General features: G+C 44.0%; 1 protein-coding gene across 1 annotated transcript in view; it reads left to right on the forward strand.

Annotated features, from left to right (window-relative positions):
* Positions 1-20,802, forward strand: part of TSPAN16 (tetraspanin 16) — a 53,054-nt gene that overhangs the window by 9,660 nt on the left and 22,592 nt on the right. The window contains exons 4-5 of the mRNA XM_069767160.1: positions 11,396-11,470; positions 12,952-13,059. Of these exons, the coding sequence (XP_069623261.1) occupies positions 11,396-11,470; positions 12,952-13,059 (183 nt within the window). The remainder of the gene's footprint in view (positions 1-11,395; positions 11,471-12,951; positions 13,060-20,802) is intronic.

Here is a 20,802-nt window from a genome sequence, read left to right on the forward strand (position 1 = left end):
GTCTTGAACTCATGGCCATCACCAGACGCTGTATTTCCTCCTTTTTGATGCTCTGCCAGGCCTTCACTGCGGTGGTTTTCAGTTGCTGTTTGTTTCTGGGCCTTTCTGTCTGAAGTTTAGTCTTTTACAAGTGAAATGCTGCTCAATTGGGTTGAGATCAGGTGACTGACTTGGCCATTCTAGAATATTCCACTTCTTTGCTTTAATAAACTCCTGGGTTGCTTTGGCTTTATGTTTTGGGTCATTGTCCATCTGTAGTATGAAACAACGACCAATCCGTTTGGCTGCAGTTGGCTGGATCTGAGCACACAGTATGGCTCTGAATACCTCAGAATTCATTCAGCTGCTTCTGTACTGTGTCACATCATCAATAAACACTAGTGACCCAGTGCCACTGGCAGCCATGCATGCCCAAGCCATCACACTGCCTCCGCCGTGTTTTACAGATGAGGTGGTATGCTTTGGATCATGAGCTGTACCACGCCTTCGCCATACTTTTCTCTTTCCATCATTCTGGTAGAGGTTGATCTTGGTTTCATCTGTTCAAAGAATGTTCTTCCAGAACTGTGCTGGCTTTTTTAGATGTTTTTTTGTAAAGTCCAGTCTAGCCTTTTTCTTCTTGATGCTTATGAGTGGCTGCACCGTGCAGTGAACCCTCTGTATTTACTTTCATCCAGTCTTCTCTTTATGGTAGATTTGGATATTGATACGCCGACCTCCTGGAGAGTGTTGGTCACTTGGTCGGCTGTTGTGAAGGGGTTTCTCTTCACCATGGTGATTATTCTGCGATCATCCACCACTGTTGTCTTCCGTGGGCGCCCAGGTCTGTTTGCATTGAGTAGTTCACCAGTGCTTTCTTTCTTTCTCAGGATGTACCAAATTGTAGATTTAGCCTCTCCTAATATTGTAGCAATTTCTCGGTTGGGTTTTTTCTGTTTTCGCAGCTTTAGGATGGCTTGTTTCACCTGCATGGAGAGCTCCTTTGACCGCATGTTTACTTCACAGCAAAACCTTCCAAATGCAAGCACCACACCTCAAATCAACTCCAGGCCTTTTATCTGCTTAATTGAGAATGACATAACGAAGGGATTGCCAACACCTGTCCATAAAATAGCCTTGGAGTCAATTGTCCAATTACTTTTGGTCCATTTAAAAACAGGGTGGCACATGTTAAGGAGCTGAAACTCCTAAACTCTTCATCCAATTTTAATGTGGATACCCTCAAATGAAAGCTGAAAGTCTGAACTTCAACTGCATCTGAATTGTTTTGTTTAAAATTCATTGTGGTGATGTCTATAACCAAAATTAAAAAAATGTTGTCTCTGTCCAAATATATATGGACCTAACTGTATCCTCCTATATCTCCTCCTATTACTCCATATATCCCCCTATATCTCCTCCTATTACTCCATATGTCCTCCTATATCTCCTCCTATTACTCCATATATCCTCCTATATCTCCCCCTATTACTCCATATATCCTCCCTATATCTCCTCCTATTACTCCATATATCCTCCCTATATCTCCTCCTATTACTCCATATGTCCCCCTATATCTCCTCCTATACTCCATATGTCCTCCTATATCTCCCCCTATTACCCCATATATCCTCCTATATCTCCTCCTATTACCCCATATATCCCCCTATATCTTCTCCTATTACTCCATATGTCCTCCTATATCTCCCCCTATTACCCCATATATCCTCCTATATCTCCTCCTATTACCCCATATATCCCCCTACATCTCCCCCTATTACTCCATATATCCTCCTATATCTCCTCCTATTACTCCATATATCCTCCCTATATCTCCCCCTATTACCCCATATATCCTCCTATATCTCCTCCTATTACCCCATATATCCCCCTACATCTCCCCCTATTACTCCATATATCCTCCTATATCTCCTCCTATTACTCCATATATCCTCCCTATATCTCCTCCTATTACTCCATATATCCTCCTATATCTCCTCCTATTACTCCATATATCCTCCTATATCTCCTCCTATTACCCCATATATCCTCCCTATATCTCCTCCTATTACTCCATATATCCTCCTATATCTCCTCCTATTACTCCATATATCCCCCAATATCTCCCCCTATTACTCCATATATCCCCCTATATCTCCCCCTATTACTCCATATATCCTCCTATATCTCCTCCTATTACCCCATATATCCTCCTATATCTCCTCCTATTACTCCATATATCCTCCCTATATCTCCTCCTATTACCCCATATATCCTTCCTATATCTCCTCCTATTACTCCATATATCCTCCCTATATCTCCTCCTATTACCCCATATATCCTCCTATATCTCCTCCTATTACCCCATATATCCTTCCTATATCTCCTCCTATTACTCCATATATCCTCCCTATATCTCCTCCTATTACCCCATATATCCTCCTATATCTCCTCCTATTACCCCATATATCCTCCTATATCTCCTCCTATTACTCCATATATCCTCCCTATATCTCCTCCTATTACCCCATATATCCTCCTATATCTCCTCCTATTACCCCATATATCCTCCTATATCTCCTCCTATTACTCCATATATCCCCCTATATCTCCCCCTATTACTCCATATATCCTCCTATATCTCCCCCTATTACTCATATATCCTCCTATATCTCCTCCTATGACTCCATATATCCTCCTATATCTCCCCCTATTACTCATATATCCTCCCTATATCTCCCCCTATTACTCCATATATCCTCCTATATCTCCCCCTATTACTCATATATCCTCCTATATCTCCTCCTATTACTCCATATATCCTCCCTATATCTCCCCCTATTACTCCATATATCCCCCTATATCTCCTCCTATTACTCCATATATCTCCCTATATCTCCTCCTATTACCCCATATATCCTCCTATATCTCCTCCTATTACCCCATATATCCTCCTATATCTCCTCCTATTACTCCATATATCCCCCTATATCTCCTCCTATTACTCCATATATCCTCCTATATCTCCCCCTATTACCCCATATATCCTCCTATATCTCCTCCTATTACTCCATATATCCTCCCTATATCTCCTCTTATTACTCCATATATCCTCCTATATCTCCTCCTATTACCCCATATATCCTCCTATATCTCCTCCTATTACTCCATATATCCTCCTATATCTCCCCCTATTACCCCATATATCCTCCTATATCTCCTCCTATTACTCCATATATCCCCCTATATCTCCTCCTATTACTCCATATATCCCCCTACATCTCCCCCTATTACTCCATATATCCTCCCTATATCTTCTCCTATTACTCCATATATCCCCCCCATATCTCCCCCTATTACCCCATATATCCTCCCTATATCTCCCCCTATTACCCCATATATCCCCCTATATCTCCTCCTATTACTCCATATATCCTCCTATATCTCCCCCTATTACTCCATATATCCTCCTATATCTCCTCCTATTACTCCATATATCCTCCTATATCTCCTCCTATTACCCCATATATCCTCCTATATCTCCTCCTATTACCCCATATATCCCCCTATATCTCCTCCTATTACTCCATATATCCCCCTATATCTCCTCCTATTACCCCATATATCCCCCTATATCTCCTCCTATTACTCCATATATCCTCCCTATATCTCCTCCTATTACTCCATATATCCCCCCTATATATCCTCCTATTACTCCATATATCCTCCTATATCTCCTCCTATTACCCCATATATCCTCCCTATATCTCCTCCTATTACTCCATATATCCCCCCTATATCTCCTCCTATTACCCCATATATCCCCCCTATATCTCCTCCTATTACTCCATATATCCTCCCTATATCTCCTCCTATTACTCCATATATCCCCTATATCTCCTCCTATTACCCCATATATCCTCCTATATCTCCTCCTATTACTCCATATATCCTCCTATATCTCCTCCTATTACTCCATATATCCCCTATATTTCCTCCTATTACTCCATATATCCTCATATATCTCCTCCTATTACTCCATATATCCTCATATATCTCCTCCTATTACTCCATATACAGTTAGGTCCATATATATTTGGACAGAGACAAAATTTTTCTAATTTTGGTTTTAGACATTACCACAATGAATTTTAAACAAAACATTTCAGATGCAGTTGAAGTTTAGACTTTCAGCTTTCATTTGAGGGTATCCACATTAAAATTGGATGAAGGGTTTAGGAGTTTCAGCTCCTTAACATGTGCCACCCTGTTTTTAAAGGGATCAAAAGTAATTGGACAGATTCAATAATTTTAAATAAAATGTTCATTTTTAGTACTTGGTTGAAAACCCTTTGTTGACAATGACTGCCTGAAGTCTTGAACTTATGGACATCACCCGACGCTGTGTTTCCTCCTTTTTGATGCTCTGCCAGGCCTTCACTGCGGTGGTTTTCAGTTGCTGTTTGTTTCTGGGCCTTTCTGTCTGAAGTTTAGTCTTTTACAAGTGAAATGCATGCTCAATTGGGTTGAGATCAGGTGACTGACTTGGCCATTCTAGAATATTCCACTTCTTTGCTTTAATAAACTCCTGGGTTGCTTTGGCTTTGTGTTTTGGGTCATTGTCCATCTGTAGTATGAAATGACGACCAATCAGTTTGGCTGCATTTGGCTGGATCTGAGCACACAGTATGGCGGCTCTGAATACCTCAGAATTCATTCGGCTGCTTCTGTCCTGTGTCACATCATCAATAAACACTAGTGACCCAGTGCCACTGGCAGCCATGCATGCCCAAGCCATCACACTGCCTCCGCCGTGTTTTACACATGATGCGGTCAGTGGCGTAGGAAGGGGGGTGTGGGGGGGGGGCGGTCCGCCCCGGGCGGCACAATGCTGGGGGCGGCCGGCGCTGCAGGAGAAGATAAAAAAAAAAAAAAAAAAAAAAGACGCCCCTTTAAATCTTCGGGCGGCGCCGTCCGCCGCCACGACCAGGGCCAGCTCCCCCCACCCCCGGGTCCCGCCCCCGCCCCCGCCCCCCGCTCTATACTCACCTCTCCTGGTTCCTGCGGCGCCGGCAGCTGCAGCGTCCTCTGACTCTGCGACGTCTCAGAGCAGAGGGCGCGATGACGTCACTACTGTGCGCGCCGCTCTGCCTCTCTGTCCTGAGCGTCGCAGAGCCGGAGAGACGCTGACTGCACCGGACCTGCGCTGGGAACGGGAGAGGTGAGGATTTTACTTTTTTTTTTTTTTCTTTATGTCTGGGGCTGGGGCAATGCTGGACACACTGGGGCAATACTGGAGACCATGGGGCAGATTGCTGGACACACTGGGGCAGTACTGGAGACCATGGGGCAGAATGCTGGACACACTGGGGCAATACAGGAGACCATGGGGCAGATTGCTGGACACACTGGGGCAATACAGGAGACTATGGGGCAGATTGCTGGACACACTGGGGCAATACAGGAGACCATGGGGCAGATTGCTGGACACACTGGGGCAATACTGGAGACCATGGGGCAGATTGCTGGACACACTGGGGCAATACTGGAGACCCTGGGGCAGATTGCTGGACACACTGGGGCAATACAGGAGACTATGGGGCAGATTGCTGGTCACACTGGGGCAATACTGGAGACCCTGGGGCAGATTGCTGGACACACTGGGGCAATACTGGAGACCCTGGGGCAGATTTCTGGACATACTGGGGCAATACTGGAGACCATGGGGCAGATTGCTGGACACACCGGGGCAATACTGGAGACCATGGGGCAGAATGCTGGACACACTGGGGCAATACAGGAGACCATGGGGCAGATTGCTGGACACACTGGGGCAATACTGGAGACCCTAGGGCAGATTGCTGGACACACTGGGGCAATACTGGAGACCCTGGGGCAGATTTCTGGACACATTGAGGCAATGCTGGAGACCCTGGGGCAGACTTCTGGACACACTGGGGCAATGCTGGACACTGGGGCAGATTGCTGGACACACTGGGGGTAATATACTGGACACACTGGGGCAATGCTGGACACTGGGGGTAATATGCTGGACACACTGGGGCAGACTGCTGGACACTGGGGCAGATTGCTGGACACACTGAGGGCAGATTGCTGGACACACTGGGGGTAATATGCTGGACATACTGGGGCAGATTGCTGGACACACTGGGGGTAATATGCTGGACACACTGGGGCAGATTGCTGGACAACATGGGGTAATATGCTGGACACACTGGGGCAGATTGCTGGACAACATGGGGGTAATATGCTGGACACACTGGGGGCAGGACTTGAGGCATGGGCAGAATGTAGATACGGGGCATGATTGGAGACACGGGGCAGGATTGGATCATGGGGCAGGACGGATACGATGGAGGCTGGTGGGGCAGGATGGGGAGATCATATGGGGTAGAATGGATACTCATGAGGGCAGGATACGACAACATATGGCTGGAGCCAGGAATGAGATAAACGGGGCCAGGGTGGGGAATATTATTACCATAGGGGATAATTAAGGGATATTATTACTGCAGTGATGTATTTATTTTATTTTTTGAGTATACTGTTTTAAATGGGGGGGCGGTCCTGTTACTGTGCAGAGTGACACTATATCACCTTTTTTTCTTCATGTGGTGTAATGTAGAAGTTGTGAAAAATTAAGTAATGTGTTCTGCAAGCGGAGCTCGAGATAACTGTGTTATTTCCTGCAGAAACGAGTCCTGGCTGGAAGGAATGATGGCGGTCTGTGCTGGATGAAAGATGAAGGACTTCACCTAGAGACGTCACTGGTGAGTCAGTGTTACCTATACACTGACACTATACACTGTATACTATATAGAGGTCCTGTGTATAATGTCACCAGTGATCTCTGTATTACCTCTACACAGACACTGCATACTAAGTACAGATCTCCTGTGAATACTGGCACTTATGGTGATAGTATTGTGGTTTTTTTTTTATTACTGATCAGTATTGTAGTATTCAGTCACTATGTGGTGGTAATATGTGGTCTGGAAATGGTGCGGTGGTATTTGTCCCTTGTATGTAGTATTATTCGGTCACTATGTGGCCTGGTCATGGTGTGGTGGTATTAAGTCACAGGTGTGGCATGTGGGGGTGACACCATTAGGCCCAGTTTAAGTTCTACAAAACAGGAAAACCATTATTGGTAACCTTTGTGTGTATTGAGCTGGGGGGGGGGGGATGGGGGGGGGGGCGCCAAACTCGGGATCAGCCCCGGGCGGCAAAAGCTCTAGCTACGCCTCTGGATGCGGTATGCTTTGGATCATGAGCTGTACCACGCCTTCACCATACTTTTCTCTTTCCATCATTCTGGTAGAGGTTGATCTTGGTTTCATCTGTCCAAAGAATGTTCTTCCAGAACTGTGCCGGCTTTTTTGGATGTTTTTTAGCAAAGTCCAGTCTAGCCTTTTTCTTCTTGATGCTTATGAGTGGCTGCACCGTGCAGTGGACCCTCTGTATTTACTTTCATCCAGTCTTCTCTTTATGGTAGATTTGGATATTGATACGCCGACCTCCTGGAGAGTGTTGTTCACTTGGTTGGCTGTTGTGAAGGGGTTTCTCTTCACCATGGAGATTATTCTGCGATCATCCACCACTGTTGTCTTCTGTGGGCGCCCAGGTCTTTTTGCATTGAGGAGTTCACCAGTGCTTTCTTTCTTTCTCAGGATGTACCAAACTGTAGATTTAGCCTCTCCTAATATTGTAGCAATTTCTCGGATGGGTTTTTTCTGGTTTCGCAGCTTAAGGATGGCTTGTTTCACCTGCATGGAGAGCTCCTTTGACCTCATGTTTACTTCACAGCAAAACCTTCCAAATGCAAGCAGCACACCTCAAATCAATGCCAGCCCATTTATCTGCTTAATTGAGAATGACATAACGAAGGGATTGCCCACACCTGTCCATGAAATAGCCTTGGAGTCAATTATCCAATTACTTTTGGTCCATTTAAAAACAGGGTGGCACATGTTAAAGAGCTGAAACTCCTAAACTCTTCATCCAATTTTAATGTGGATACCCTCAAATGAAAGCTGAAAGTCTGAACTTCAACTGCATCTGAATTGTTTTGTTTAAAATTCATTGTGGTGATGTCTATAACCAAAATTAAAAAAATGTTGTCTCTGTCCAAATATATATGGACCTAACTGTATCCTCCTATATCTCCTCCTATTACTCCATATATCCTCCCTATATCTCCTCCTATTACCCCATATATCCTCCTATATCTCCTCCTATTACTCCATATATCCTCCCTATGTCTCCTCCTATTACTCCATATATCCTCCTATATCTCCTCCTATTACTCCATATATCCTCCTATATCTCCTCCTATTACTCCATATATCCTCCCTATATCTCCTCCTTTTACTCCATATATCATCCTATATCTCCTCCTATTACTCCATATATCCTCCTATATCTCCTCCTATTACTCCATATATCCTCCTATATCTCCTCCTATTACTCCATATATCCTCCCTATATCTCCTCCTATTACTCCATATATCCTCCTATATCTCCTCCTATTACCCCATATATCCCCCTATATCTCCTCCTATTACTCCATATATCCCCCTATATCTCCTCCTATTACCCCATATATCTCCCTATATATCCTCCTATTACTCCATATATCCTCCCTATATCTCCTCCTATTACTCCATATATCCTCCCTATATCTCCTCCTATTACCCCATATATCCCCCTATATCTCCTCCTATTACTCCATATATCCCCCTATATCTCCTCCTATTACCCCATATATCCCCCTATATTTCCTCCTATTAATCCATATATCCCCCTATATCTCCTCCTATTACTCCATATATCCCCCTATATCTCCTCCTATTACCCCATATATCTCCCTATATCTCCTCCTATTACTCCATATATCCTCCCTATATCTCCTCCTATTACTCCATATATCCCCCCTATATATCCTCCTATTACTCCATATATCCTCCTATATCTCCTCCTATTACCCCATATATCCTCCCTATATCTCCTCCTATTACTCCATATATCCTCCTATATCTCCTCCTATTACTCCATATATCCTCCCTATATCTCCTCCTAATACTCCATATGTCCTCCTATATCTCCTCCTATTACTCCATATATCCTCCTATATCTCCTCCTATTACTCCATATATCCCCCTATATCTCCCCCTATTACTCCATATATCCTCCTATATCTCCTCTTATTACCCCATATATCCTCCTATATCTCCTCCTATTACCCCATATATCCCCCTACATCTCCCCCTATTACTCCATATATCCTCCTATATCTCCTCCTATTACTCCATATATCCTCCCTATATCTCCTCCTATTACCCCATATATCCTCCCTATATCTCCTCCTATTACTCCATATATCCTCCCTATATCTCCTCCTATTACCCCATATATCCTCCTATATCTCCTCCTATTACTCCATATATCCTCCTATATCTCCTCCTATTACTCCATATATCCTCCTATATCTCCTCCTATTACTCCATATATCCTCCTATATCTCCTATGACTCCATATATCCTCCTATATCTCCTCCTATTACCCCATATATCCTCCTATATCTCCTCCTATTACCCCATATATCCTCCCTATATCTCTTCCTATTACTACATATATCCTCCCTATATCTCCTCCTATGACTCCATATATCCTCCTATATCTCCCCCTATTACCCCATATATCCTCCTATATCTCCTCCTATGACTCCATATATCCTCCTATATCTCCCCCTATTACCCCATATATCCTCCTATATCTCCTCCTATTACCCCATATATCCTCCTATATCTCCTCCTATGACTCCATATATCCTCCTATATCTCCTCCTATTACCCCATATATCCTCCTATATCTCCCCCTATTACCCCATATATCCCCCCCTATTACTCCATATATCCTCCTATATCTCCCCCATTACTCATATATCCTCCTATATCTCCTCCTATTACTCCATATATCCTCCTATATCTCCCCCTATTACTCCATATATCCTCCTATATCTCCTCCTATTACTCCATATATCCTCCCTATATCTCCATATATCCTCCTATATCTCCTCCTATTACTCCATATATCCTCCTATTACTCCATATATCCTCCCTATAGCTCCTCCTATTACTCCATATATCCTCCTATATCTCCCCCTATTACTCCATATATCCTCCTATATCTCCTCCTATTACCCCATATATCCCCCTATATCTCCCCCTATTACTCCATATATCCTCCTATATCTCCTCCTATTACCCCATATGTCCCCCTATATCTCCTCCTATTACTCCATATGTCCTCCTATATCTCCCCCTATTACTCCATATATCCTCCTATATCTCCCCCTATTACTCATATATCCTCCTATATCTCCTCCTATTACTCATATATCCTCCTATATCTCCTCCCATTACTCCATATATCCTCCTATATCTCCCCCTATTACTCCATATATCCTCCTATCTCTCCCCCTATTACTCATATATCCTCCCTATATCTCCTCCTATTACTCCATATATCCTCCTATATCTCCCCCTATTACTCATATATCCTCCTATATCTCCTCCTATTACTCCATATATCCTTCCTATATCTCCTCCTATTACTCCATATATCCTCCTATATCTCCTCCTATTACTCCATATATCCTCCTATATCTCCCCCTATTACTCCATATATCCTCCTATATCTCCTCCTATTACTCCATATATCCCCCTATATCTCCTCCTATTACCCCATATATCCTCCTATATCTTCTCCTATTACTCCATATATCCCCCTATATCTCCTCCTATTACTCCATATATCCTCCTATATCTCCTCCTATTACTCCATATATCCCCCTATATCTCCTCCTATTACGCCATATATGTTCCTATATCTCCTCCTATTACTTCATATATCCCCCTATATCTCCTTCTATTACTCCATATATCCCCCTATATCTCCCCCTATTATTCCATATATCCTCCTATATCTCCTCCTATTACTCCATATATCCTCCCTATATCTCCTCCTATTACTCCATATATCCTCCTATATCTCCTCCTATTACTCCATATATCCTCCCTATATCTCCTCCTATTACTCCATATATCCTCCTATATCTCCTCCTATGACTCCATATATCCTCCCTATATCTCCTCCTATTACTCCATATATCCTCCTATATCTCCTCCTATTACTCCATATATCCTCCTATATCTCCTCCTATTACTCCATATATCCTCCCTATATCTCCTCCTATTACTCCATATATCCCCCTATATCTCCCCCTATTACTCCATATATCCCCCTATATCTCCCCCTATTACTCCATATATCCCCCTATATCTCCCCCTATTACATGTGATTTCTTGGTAAATGGTTTGTTGTTTTTTTCTAGTTTTTCAGCATCATCCTCATTATTTTCATTGCGGAAATTGCAGGAGCAGTAGTAGTTTTGGCTTTCTCTTCTTTGGTAAGAGTCCGTCTTTACACTTCTTTGCTGCAGAACTTTCACACATACACAGATTATATCCCGAGAATTGATGAAGTGCACATGTTCATTTGAATGCAGAAGGTAGAATAAAACTCCATTAAACACCTTTTTATATTAAAATCCATCCTGCCCCGAGCATGGGGGAATAGAGACCGCCATACCTATAGAGCTTAGCATAAAGTTGGCCAAACACTGATTTTTGTTGATATTGGACCATGGTCATATACAGTGCTGAACATAAGAGAGTACACCCCTTTTAAAAATTAAGATTGTCACGTTGGTCTTGGTGAGTGGGTGTTCGGGGGGCTACATGTCATTGATGGTATCATGAATTCATAGCTGTGCTGCACTTTAGTGACAGTAAAGATGCCGCCATCACTCTGTGCCCTTGATAGACGTAAACTCTTCCAACATGACCATGATCAACACGCACATCTGTTGCATTTCTGAAGAAGAAGAGGATGAAAGTGACTCGGCGGCCAAGTGTCTCCTGATCTGACCCCAACCGATCACCTATGGGGAACTCTGAAGACACAAGTTGTCATCGCTCTCTCCGTTGAGCTCGTCCTTGAAGAATGGAAAAAGATAGATGTAATATGTCGCCAACTTGTTCATTCCAGACCTAGAAGATTCAGTGCTGTCCTTAATAATCATGGAGGTCATACACAATGCATGTAGGAGGCTTTGATTTGGGGGATACTTTTTTTTTTACATCAACTAATTTGAGTAAAATTGAAGATTTTGTAATGAAAGTTACATAGGTTGAAAAAAAGACCTAGGACCATCAAGTTCCTACTTTCTCCAATTTTTTTTTATTACTAGATTAACTATAACCTGCAATATTATGTGTACTGAGAAAATAATTTCATCTTCAACTTGCTTAAGTGTTCACAATAACAGTAATTTTGACCAGGGGTGCACAAACTTTTACATGCCACCGTAAATGAGATCTCCTCTGAGGCTTTTTTTTCTAAGCTAAACAAACCCAAATTTTCCAACCTCTCATCACATGAGACCTTCCATCCTTTGTAATCATCTAGTTATATGATTAGCCTTACTTTCATGATATGGGTTAAAAATTGTTCTTTGAATCTCAGTCTTGTCAAAATTTTGGAAATTGTTCTTGTATTTATTGAGAAAATGATTAAAATCAAAAGGGGGTGTACTCTTTATGCTCAACACTGTATATGGTGGTGGTCCAATTTTCAACAAAATCAGTGTTTGGATAACTATCATCTGTCTGCCATACCATTTCAGCATTGGTGAGTTGATCATGTGACTACTTTCCGCTAGTCCATACTTCATAACAGTCACCCATTTCGGACTTCAGGGTTCTCTACATGGCTACTATGGCACATACCGGCCATAAAGGCTGAATTTGGATCAGGTGCATCAAATAGCATCGCTACACAACAGATTGGTCTTGAGGATAAAGTGTAACACGCGTTTTTCTTTCTCAGTCTAACATCTTCATTGAGTACGTTGGCAATGTGGCGGTAAAATTTCTGCGGCAAGATTATGGAGGTGCCAACGAACTGACAACAGTGTGGAATACAACCATGAAAGAGGTAAAAAAAAAAGTTTTCTGTAGCATGGGACAAATTTGTGGTGTTCCGTGAAGCCTACAAGCTTTACTTTAGGCTTTGTTGCCGTTCATCTGGGAGTGAAGAGTAAAAGGTTGAGATTGATATTTCTCTCCTTCAAGGAGATCCTCAATCCTGGGCCTTTTCACTTCCGTCAGACTCCCTGTCTCTCCAGTCGGTTGATGTTTTTTTGAGGCTTTCGGCCTTGTGTATGATGATCTGGACCGTGTCTCCCTTGCTGAGTCTAAGCTACGTAAGCTCCAGCAAGGAGACCAACCATCAGAGGAATTCTGCTCATAGTTCAGGAGATGGGCCACTTGACACCCGGTGGACCGATCCTGCTCTGAGGAATCAGTTTTGTGAGGGCCTGTCGGAAAGATTAAAAGCCGCACTAGTGTTTTACGAAACTCAAGAGTCACTGGAGGTTGCCATGGCTCTGGCCATACACATAGATGCCTTAGGGATAGACCAGTTGTGACTCTGTCCCCATGGTACTCCCTAAAACCAAAGTTGTCCTTGTGTGCTCTGATGAACCGATGCAGTTAGATGGAGTTGTTTTTTTTCCTGTGGTCTGAATGGACATTTCATTGGGGTCTGTCCTTCTTTACCAAAACACAAAAAGCTATTGTAAAACTTCGAACCCCAGGTTGTGTGGAGGAGAACAAACTGGGTGTATACATCTCCTCCACATATGTTTTCCAGTTTTTCTTACCTGCAAAACTGGTTATTGGTATGAAAACTGAGAAAATATCTATCCTCTTGGATAGTGAGGTGGGAGCCAATATGGTGGATGCTCAGTTTGCTCGGGACCTTGGTCTTCCCTGTATTACTGTGGCGAAGCCCATACCCATATTTGCGATTGACTCTACATCTTTCAGTCAGGGAAATTTTATGCAAATAGTACATAATGTGAACCTGCACATAGGGGTTTTTTACAGGGAGCGCCTGTCTTATGTCTTAGAAGGTCTCCCTATTCCTATTGTGTTAGGCCATAATCCAGCTATTGACTGGCAGTCCAGAGAAAGTCAAATGGGAGTGATTTCTGCAAAAATAATTGCTTGTGTACGATCATTTCTACTGTTACCACTAAAACCATACCCTCTTTTCTGTGTGATTTTGTGGATGTGTTTTCAGAAAAGGGGTGCCAGGAACTGCCGCCACACTGTGTGTATGATTGCCCCGTAAACTTGCTCCCTGGAGCAAAATTACCCAAGACCAGGTTATACAATCTGTCTGGTCCTGAAAGGCAGGCCCTGAAGGATTACATCTGAGAGTCTTGCTAAGGGACATATTAGACCCTCCACTTGACCCATAGTGATTTCTGAGATTATTAATCCGGTGTCTTTTCGATTGGCGCTTCCGGCCTCTTTTGCGATCCATAATGTCTTCCATAGATCTTTATTGCGGAAATATGTGGAGCCCGTTGTTCCCTCTGTTGATCCTCTAACCCCTGTGTTGGTTGATGGGGAGTTGGAATATGTTGTTGAGAAGATTTTGGATTCCCGTTTTTCGAGGCGGAAGCTTCAGTACCTTGTCAAATGGAAGGGTTATGGCCAGGAGGATAATTCTTGGGTTTTTGCCTCTGATGTCCATGCCGCTAATTTGGTTCGTGTCTTTCATCTGGCTCATCCTGATTGGCCTGGGGGCTCTGGTGAGGGTTCGGTGACCCCTCCTCAAGGGGGGGGTACTGTTGTGAATTCTGCTTTTGGGCTTCCTCCGGTGGTTGTAGGTGGTAATGCAGTTGTCCCTGGCCTGCAGTCCTGGACAGGTGTATCTGCTAATTGCAATTCTGACTGGGGTATTTAGGTTTGCAGGACTCATTAGTCCTTGCCAGTTGTCAATGTTTCTTGGGAAGTGTTGGATCCTTGTCTGGCTTCTCCTGCTTAGCTGCCAATTCAGCAAAGATAAGTGTCTGTTTCTTTTCTATGGCACACAAGCGGTGTGCTTGTTTTTTGATTGTATTCCTGCTCTGAGTGTAGGAGTCTCTGGAGTTGCAGATATACGTTCCACGTCTTTAGTTAGATGGAGGAATTTTTTGTATAACCTGCTGTGGATATTTTTGGAAGGGTTTTAATACTGACCGCACAGGACTCTGTTCTATCCTTTCCTATTTTAGCTAGAGTGGCCTCTTGTGCTAAATCCTGTTTTCTGCCTGTGTTTGTCTTTCCTCTCCTACTCACAGCCAATATTTGTGGGGGGCTGCCTATCCTTTGGGGTTCTGCTCTGAGGCAAGATAGTATTCCTATTTCCATCTATAGGGGTATTTAGTCCTCCGGCTGTGTCGAGGTGTCTAGGTTTTGTTAGGTACACCCCACAGCTACTTCTAGTTGAGGTGTTAAGATCAGGATTTGCGGTCAGTATAGTTACCACCTACTTCAGTGAAAGTTTTCATGCTGCTCCAAGGTCACCAGATCATAACAGTACAACTGGCCAATAATGAGTTAAATGCATCTCAGAAGAAGGGAAGAAAGGTGTTGAGCCATTTTTTTTTTCTTCAGTCTGCTTTATCTTCTCTTCCCTCTTTATCTCTGGGTGGCTGAGGAGCCTAGTGCTAGCATGAATGTTCAGGAATTGGCTTCTCGTGGAGACCAGCTTGCTGCTAGGGTACAGGGTATTTCTGATTATATTGTTCAGACTCCTGTTTTAGAACCGAAGATTCCTACTCCTGATTTGTTTTTTTGGTGACAGGTCCAAATTTGAGTTTTAAAAACAACTGTAAACTGTTTTTTGCTTTGAGACCTCGATCCTCCGGTGATTCCATTCAGCAGGTTAAAATCGTCATCTCCCTGCTGCGTGGCGACCCGCAGGATTGGGCGTTTTCCCTGGAATCTGGGAATCCGGCTTTGCTTAATGTAGAATCCTTTTTTCAGGCTTTAGGATTATTATATGATGAACCTAATTATGTGGATCAAGCTGAGAAGACCTTGTTGGCCTTGTCTCAGGGTCAAGAGGCAGCAGAATTGTATTGTCAGAAATTCAGAAAATGGTCGGTGTTGACTAAATGGAATAATGATGCTTTGGCGGCAATTTTCAGAAAGGGTCTTTCTGAATCCGTTAAAGATGTTATGGTGGGGTTTCCCACGCCTTCCGGTCTGAGTGATTCTATGTCTCTGGCCATTCAGATTTACCGGCGCTTGCGGGAGCGCAGAACTGTGTGCGCTGTGGCGTTGTCCTCAGAGCAAATTCCTGAGCCAATGCAGTGTGATAGGATTCTGTCTAGGACGGAACGACAAGGATTCAGACGTAAGAATAGGTTGTGTTATTATTGTGGCGACGCTTCTCATGTCATTTCAGTCTGCCCTAAGCGGACAAAGAGGATCGCTAGTTCATTTACCATCAGTACTGTACAACCTAAATTTCTGTTATCTGTGTCCTTGATCTGCTCATTGTCATCATTTTCTGTCATAGCGTTTGTGGATTCAGGCGCTGCCTTGAACTTAATGGACTTTGAGTTTGCCAGGCGTTGTGGTTTTCCCTTGTAGCCTTTGCAGAACCCTATTCCTTTAAGGGGCATTGATGCTACACCCTTGGCTAAAAATAAGCCCCAGTTTTGGACACAGGTGACCATGCGCATGGCGCCAGCCCATCAGGAAGATTGTCGATTTCTGGTGTTGCATAATTTGCATGATGCTATCGTGCTGGGTTTTCCGTGGTTGCAGGTACATAATCCTGTGTTGGATTGGAAGTCCATGTCTGTGACTAGTTGGGGTTGTCAGGGGGTTCATAATGTTCCTTTGATGTCAATCTCCTCTTCTTCCTCTTCTGAAATTCCAGAGTTTTTGTCTGATTTTCAGGATGTATTCGATGAGCGCAAGTCCAGTTTCCTCCCACCGCACAGGGACTGCGATTGTGCTATTGACTTGATTCCAGGCTGTAAGTTTCCTAAGGGTCGACTTTTCCTGTCTGTGCCTGAACATACCGCCATGCGGAGCTATATTAAGGAGTCTTTGGAGAAAGGGCATATTCGGCCATCTTCTTCACCGTTGGGAGCGGGGTTCTTTTTTGTTGCTAAAAAAGATGGTTCCTTGAGACCCTGTATTGATTATCGCCTCTTGAATAAAATCACGGTCAAGTTTCAATACCCTTTACCTTTGCTTACCGATTGTTTGCTAGGATTAAGGGAGCTAGTTGGTTTACGAAGATTGACCTTCGGGGGCATATAATCTTGTTCGTATTAAGCAGGGTGATGAATGGAAAACTGCGTTTAACACGCCCGAAGGCCATTTTGAATACCTTGTGATGCCATTCGGGCTCACTAATGCTCCATCTGTTTTTCAGTCCTTCATGCATGATATTTTCCGGACTTATATTGATAAATTCTTGATTGTATATTTGGACGATATTTTGATTTTTTCCGATGATTGGGAGTCTCATGTGCAACACGTCAGGATGGTATTTCAGATCCTTCGTGACAATGCCCTGTTTGTGAAAGGGTCTAAGTGTCTCTTTGGGGTGCAAAAGGTTTCCTTTTTGGGCTTATTTTTTCTCCCTAGTCTATAGAGATGGATCCGGTTAAGGTTCAGGCCATTCATGATTGGATTCAGCCCACATCCGTGAAGAGCCTTCAGAAATTTTTGGGTTTTGCAAAATTTTATCGCCGCTTCATTGCTAATTTTTCCAGCGTGGTTAAACCCTTGACCGATTTGACAAAGAAAGGCGCTGATGTGGCGAATTGGTCCTCTGCGGCTGTCTCTGCCTTTCAGGAGCTTAAACGTCGATTTACTTCTGCTCCGGTGTTGCGTCAACCGGATGTTTCTCTTCCGTTTCAGGTTGAGATTGACGCTTCTGAGATTGGGGCAGGGGCCGTTTTGTCTCAGAGGGATCCTGTTGGTTCCTTAATGAAACCGTGTGCCTTCTTTTCCCGTAAGTTTTCGCCTGCTGAACGCAATTATGATGTCGGCAATCGGGAGTTGTTGGCTATGAAGTGGGCGTTTGAGGAGTGGCGACATTGGCTTGAGGGAGCTAAGCACCGTATTGTGGTCTTGACCGATCATAAGAATTTGATTTACCTCGAGTCTGCCAAACGGCTGAATCCTAGACAGGCTTGATGGGCCTTGTTTTTTCCCCCGTTTTGATTTCGTGGTCTCGTACCTTCCGGGTTCTAAGAACATTAAGGCTGATGCCCTCTCTAGGAGTTTTTTGCCTGATTCTCCTGAGGTCTTAGAACCGGTCGGTATTCTGAAAGAAGGGGTGGTCCTTTCTGCCATTTCCCCTGATTTACGACGGGTTCTTCAGGAATTTCAGGCTGACAAACCTGACTGCTGTCCGGTGGGTGGGGAAACTGTTTGTTCCTGACAGATGGACTAGTAGAGTGATTTCTGAGGTTCACTATTCCGTGTTGGCTGGTCATACTGGCATTTTTGGTACCAGAGACTTGGTTGGTAGGTCCTTTTGGTGGCCTTCTTTGTCGCATGATGTGTGTTCTTTTGTGCAGTCCTGTGGAACTTGTGCGCGGGCCAAGCCTTGTTGTTCCCGTGCTAGTGGGTTGCTTTTGCCATTGCCGGTCCCTGAGAGGCCCTGGACGCATATTTCTATGGATTTTATTTCCGATCTTCCGGTTTCCCAGAGGATGTCGGTTATCTGGGTTGTTTGTGACTGGTTCTCCAAGATGGTTCATTTGGTGCCTTTGCCTAAATTGCCTTCCTCTTCGGATTTGGTTCCGTTGTTGTTTCAGCATGTGGTCCGTTTGCATGGTATTCCGGAGAATATTGTGTCCGACAGAGGTTCCAAGTTTGTTTCTAGGTTTTGGTGGGCCTTTTGTGCTAGGCTGGGCATTGATTTGTCTTTTTCTTCTGCGTTTCATCCTCAGTCAAATGGTCAGACCGAGCGAACTAATCAGACTTTGGAGACCTATTTGAGATGCTTTGTGTCTGCTGATCAGGATGATTGGGTGGCTTTCTTGCCATTGGCCGAGTTTGCCCTTAATAATCGGGCTAGTTCGGCTACTTTGGTTTCGCCTTTCTTTTGTAATTTTGGTTTTCATCCTCGTTTTTCTTCTGGGCAGGTTGAGCCTTCTGACTGTCCTGGTGTGGATTCTGTGGTTGACAGGTTGCAGCAGATTTGGGCTCATGTGGTGGACAATTTGGTGTTGTCTCAGGAGGAGGCTCAACGTTTTGCTAACCGCAGTCGGTGTGTTGGTTCCCGGCTTTGGGTTGGGGATCTGGTCTGGTTGTCTTCCCGTCATGTTCCTATGAAGGTTTCTTCTCCTAAGTTTAAGCCTCGGTTTATTGGTCCTTATAGGATTTCTGAGATTATTAATCCGGTGTCTTTTCGACTGGCGCTTCCGGCCTCTTTTGCGATCCATAATGTCTTCCTTAGATCTTTATTGCGGAAATATGTGGAGCCCGTTGTTCCCTCTGTTGATCCTCCGGCCCCTGTGTTGGTTGATGGGGAGTTGGAATATGTTGTTGAGAAGATTTTGGATTCCCGTTTTTCGAGGCGGAAGCTTCAGTACCTTGTCAAATGGAAGGGTTATGGCCAGGAGGATAATTCTTGGGTTTTTGCCTCTGATGTCCATGCAGCTAATTTGGTTCGTGCCTTTCATCTGGCTCATCCTGATCGGCCTGGGGGCTCTGGTGAGGGTTCGGTGACCCCTCCTCAAGGAGGGGTACTGTTGTGAATTCTGCTTTTGGGCTTCCTCCGGTGGTTGTAGGTGGTAATGCAGTTGTCCCTGGCCTGCAGTCCTGGACAGGTGTATCTGCTAATTGCAATTCTGACTGGGGTATTTAGGTTTGCAGGACTCATTAGTCCTTGCCAGTTGTCAATGTTTCTTGGGAAGTGTTGGATCCCTGTCTGGCTTCTCCTGCTTAGCTGCCAATTCAGCAAAGATAAGTGTCTGTTTATTTTTCTATGGCACACAAGCTGTGTGCTTGTTTTTTGATTGTATTCCTGCTCTGAGTGTAGGAGTCTCTGGAGTTGCAGATATACGTTCCACGTCTTTAGTTAGATGGAGGAATTTTTTGTATAATCTGCTGTGGATATTTTTGGATGGGTTTTAATACTGACCGCACAGGACTCTGTTCTATCCTTTCCTATTTTAGCTAGAGTGGCCTCTTGTGCTAAATCCTGTTTTCTGCCTGTGTTTGTCTTTCCTCTCCTACTCACAGCCAATATTTGTGGGGGGCTGCCTATCCTTTGGGGTTCTGCTCTGAGGCAAGATAGTATTCCTATTTCCATCTAGAGGGGTATCTAGTCCTCCGGCTGTGACGAGGTGTCTAGGATTTCTTAGGCTCACCCCACGGCTACTTCTAGTTGCGGTGTTAAGATCAGGATTTGCGGTCAGTATAGTTACCACCTACTCCAGTGAATGTTTTCATGTTGCTCCAAGGTCACCGGATCATAACAGGTGGGGTTCTTATTTGTTAAAAGGAAAGATGTGGGCCTGCCTCCCTGTTTTAGATTTTCAAGAGTTAAATCGAATTACTATCTGAGACCCATATTCCCTCCCACTCATTTCTGACTTATTTAATCAGATTGTTGGGGCAAAATGGTTCTCCAAGTTGGACTTCAGGGGAGCCTATAATCTCATTAGGATCATGGAGGGGATGAGTGGAAGACTGCCTTTAAAGGTACCTTCACACATAACGATTTTGTTAACGATATCGTTGCAACGTCAGCTTTTTGTGACGTAGCAACGATCCTGCTAACGATCTCGTTATGTGTGACAGCGGCCAATGATCAGGCCCCTGCTGGGAGAGCGTTGGTCGCTGGGGAATGATCAGGACCTTT

The sequence above is a fragment of the Ranitomeya imitator genome, chromosome 4, assembly GCF_032444005.1.
Source record: "Ranitomeya imitator isolate aRanImi1 chromosome 4, aRanImi1.pri, whole genome shotgun sequence".
NCBI lineage: Eukaryota > Metazoa > Chordata > Amphibia > Anura > Dendrobatidae > Ranitomeya > Ranitomeya imitator.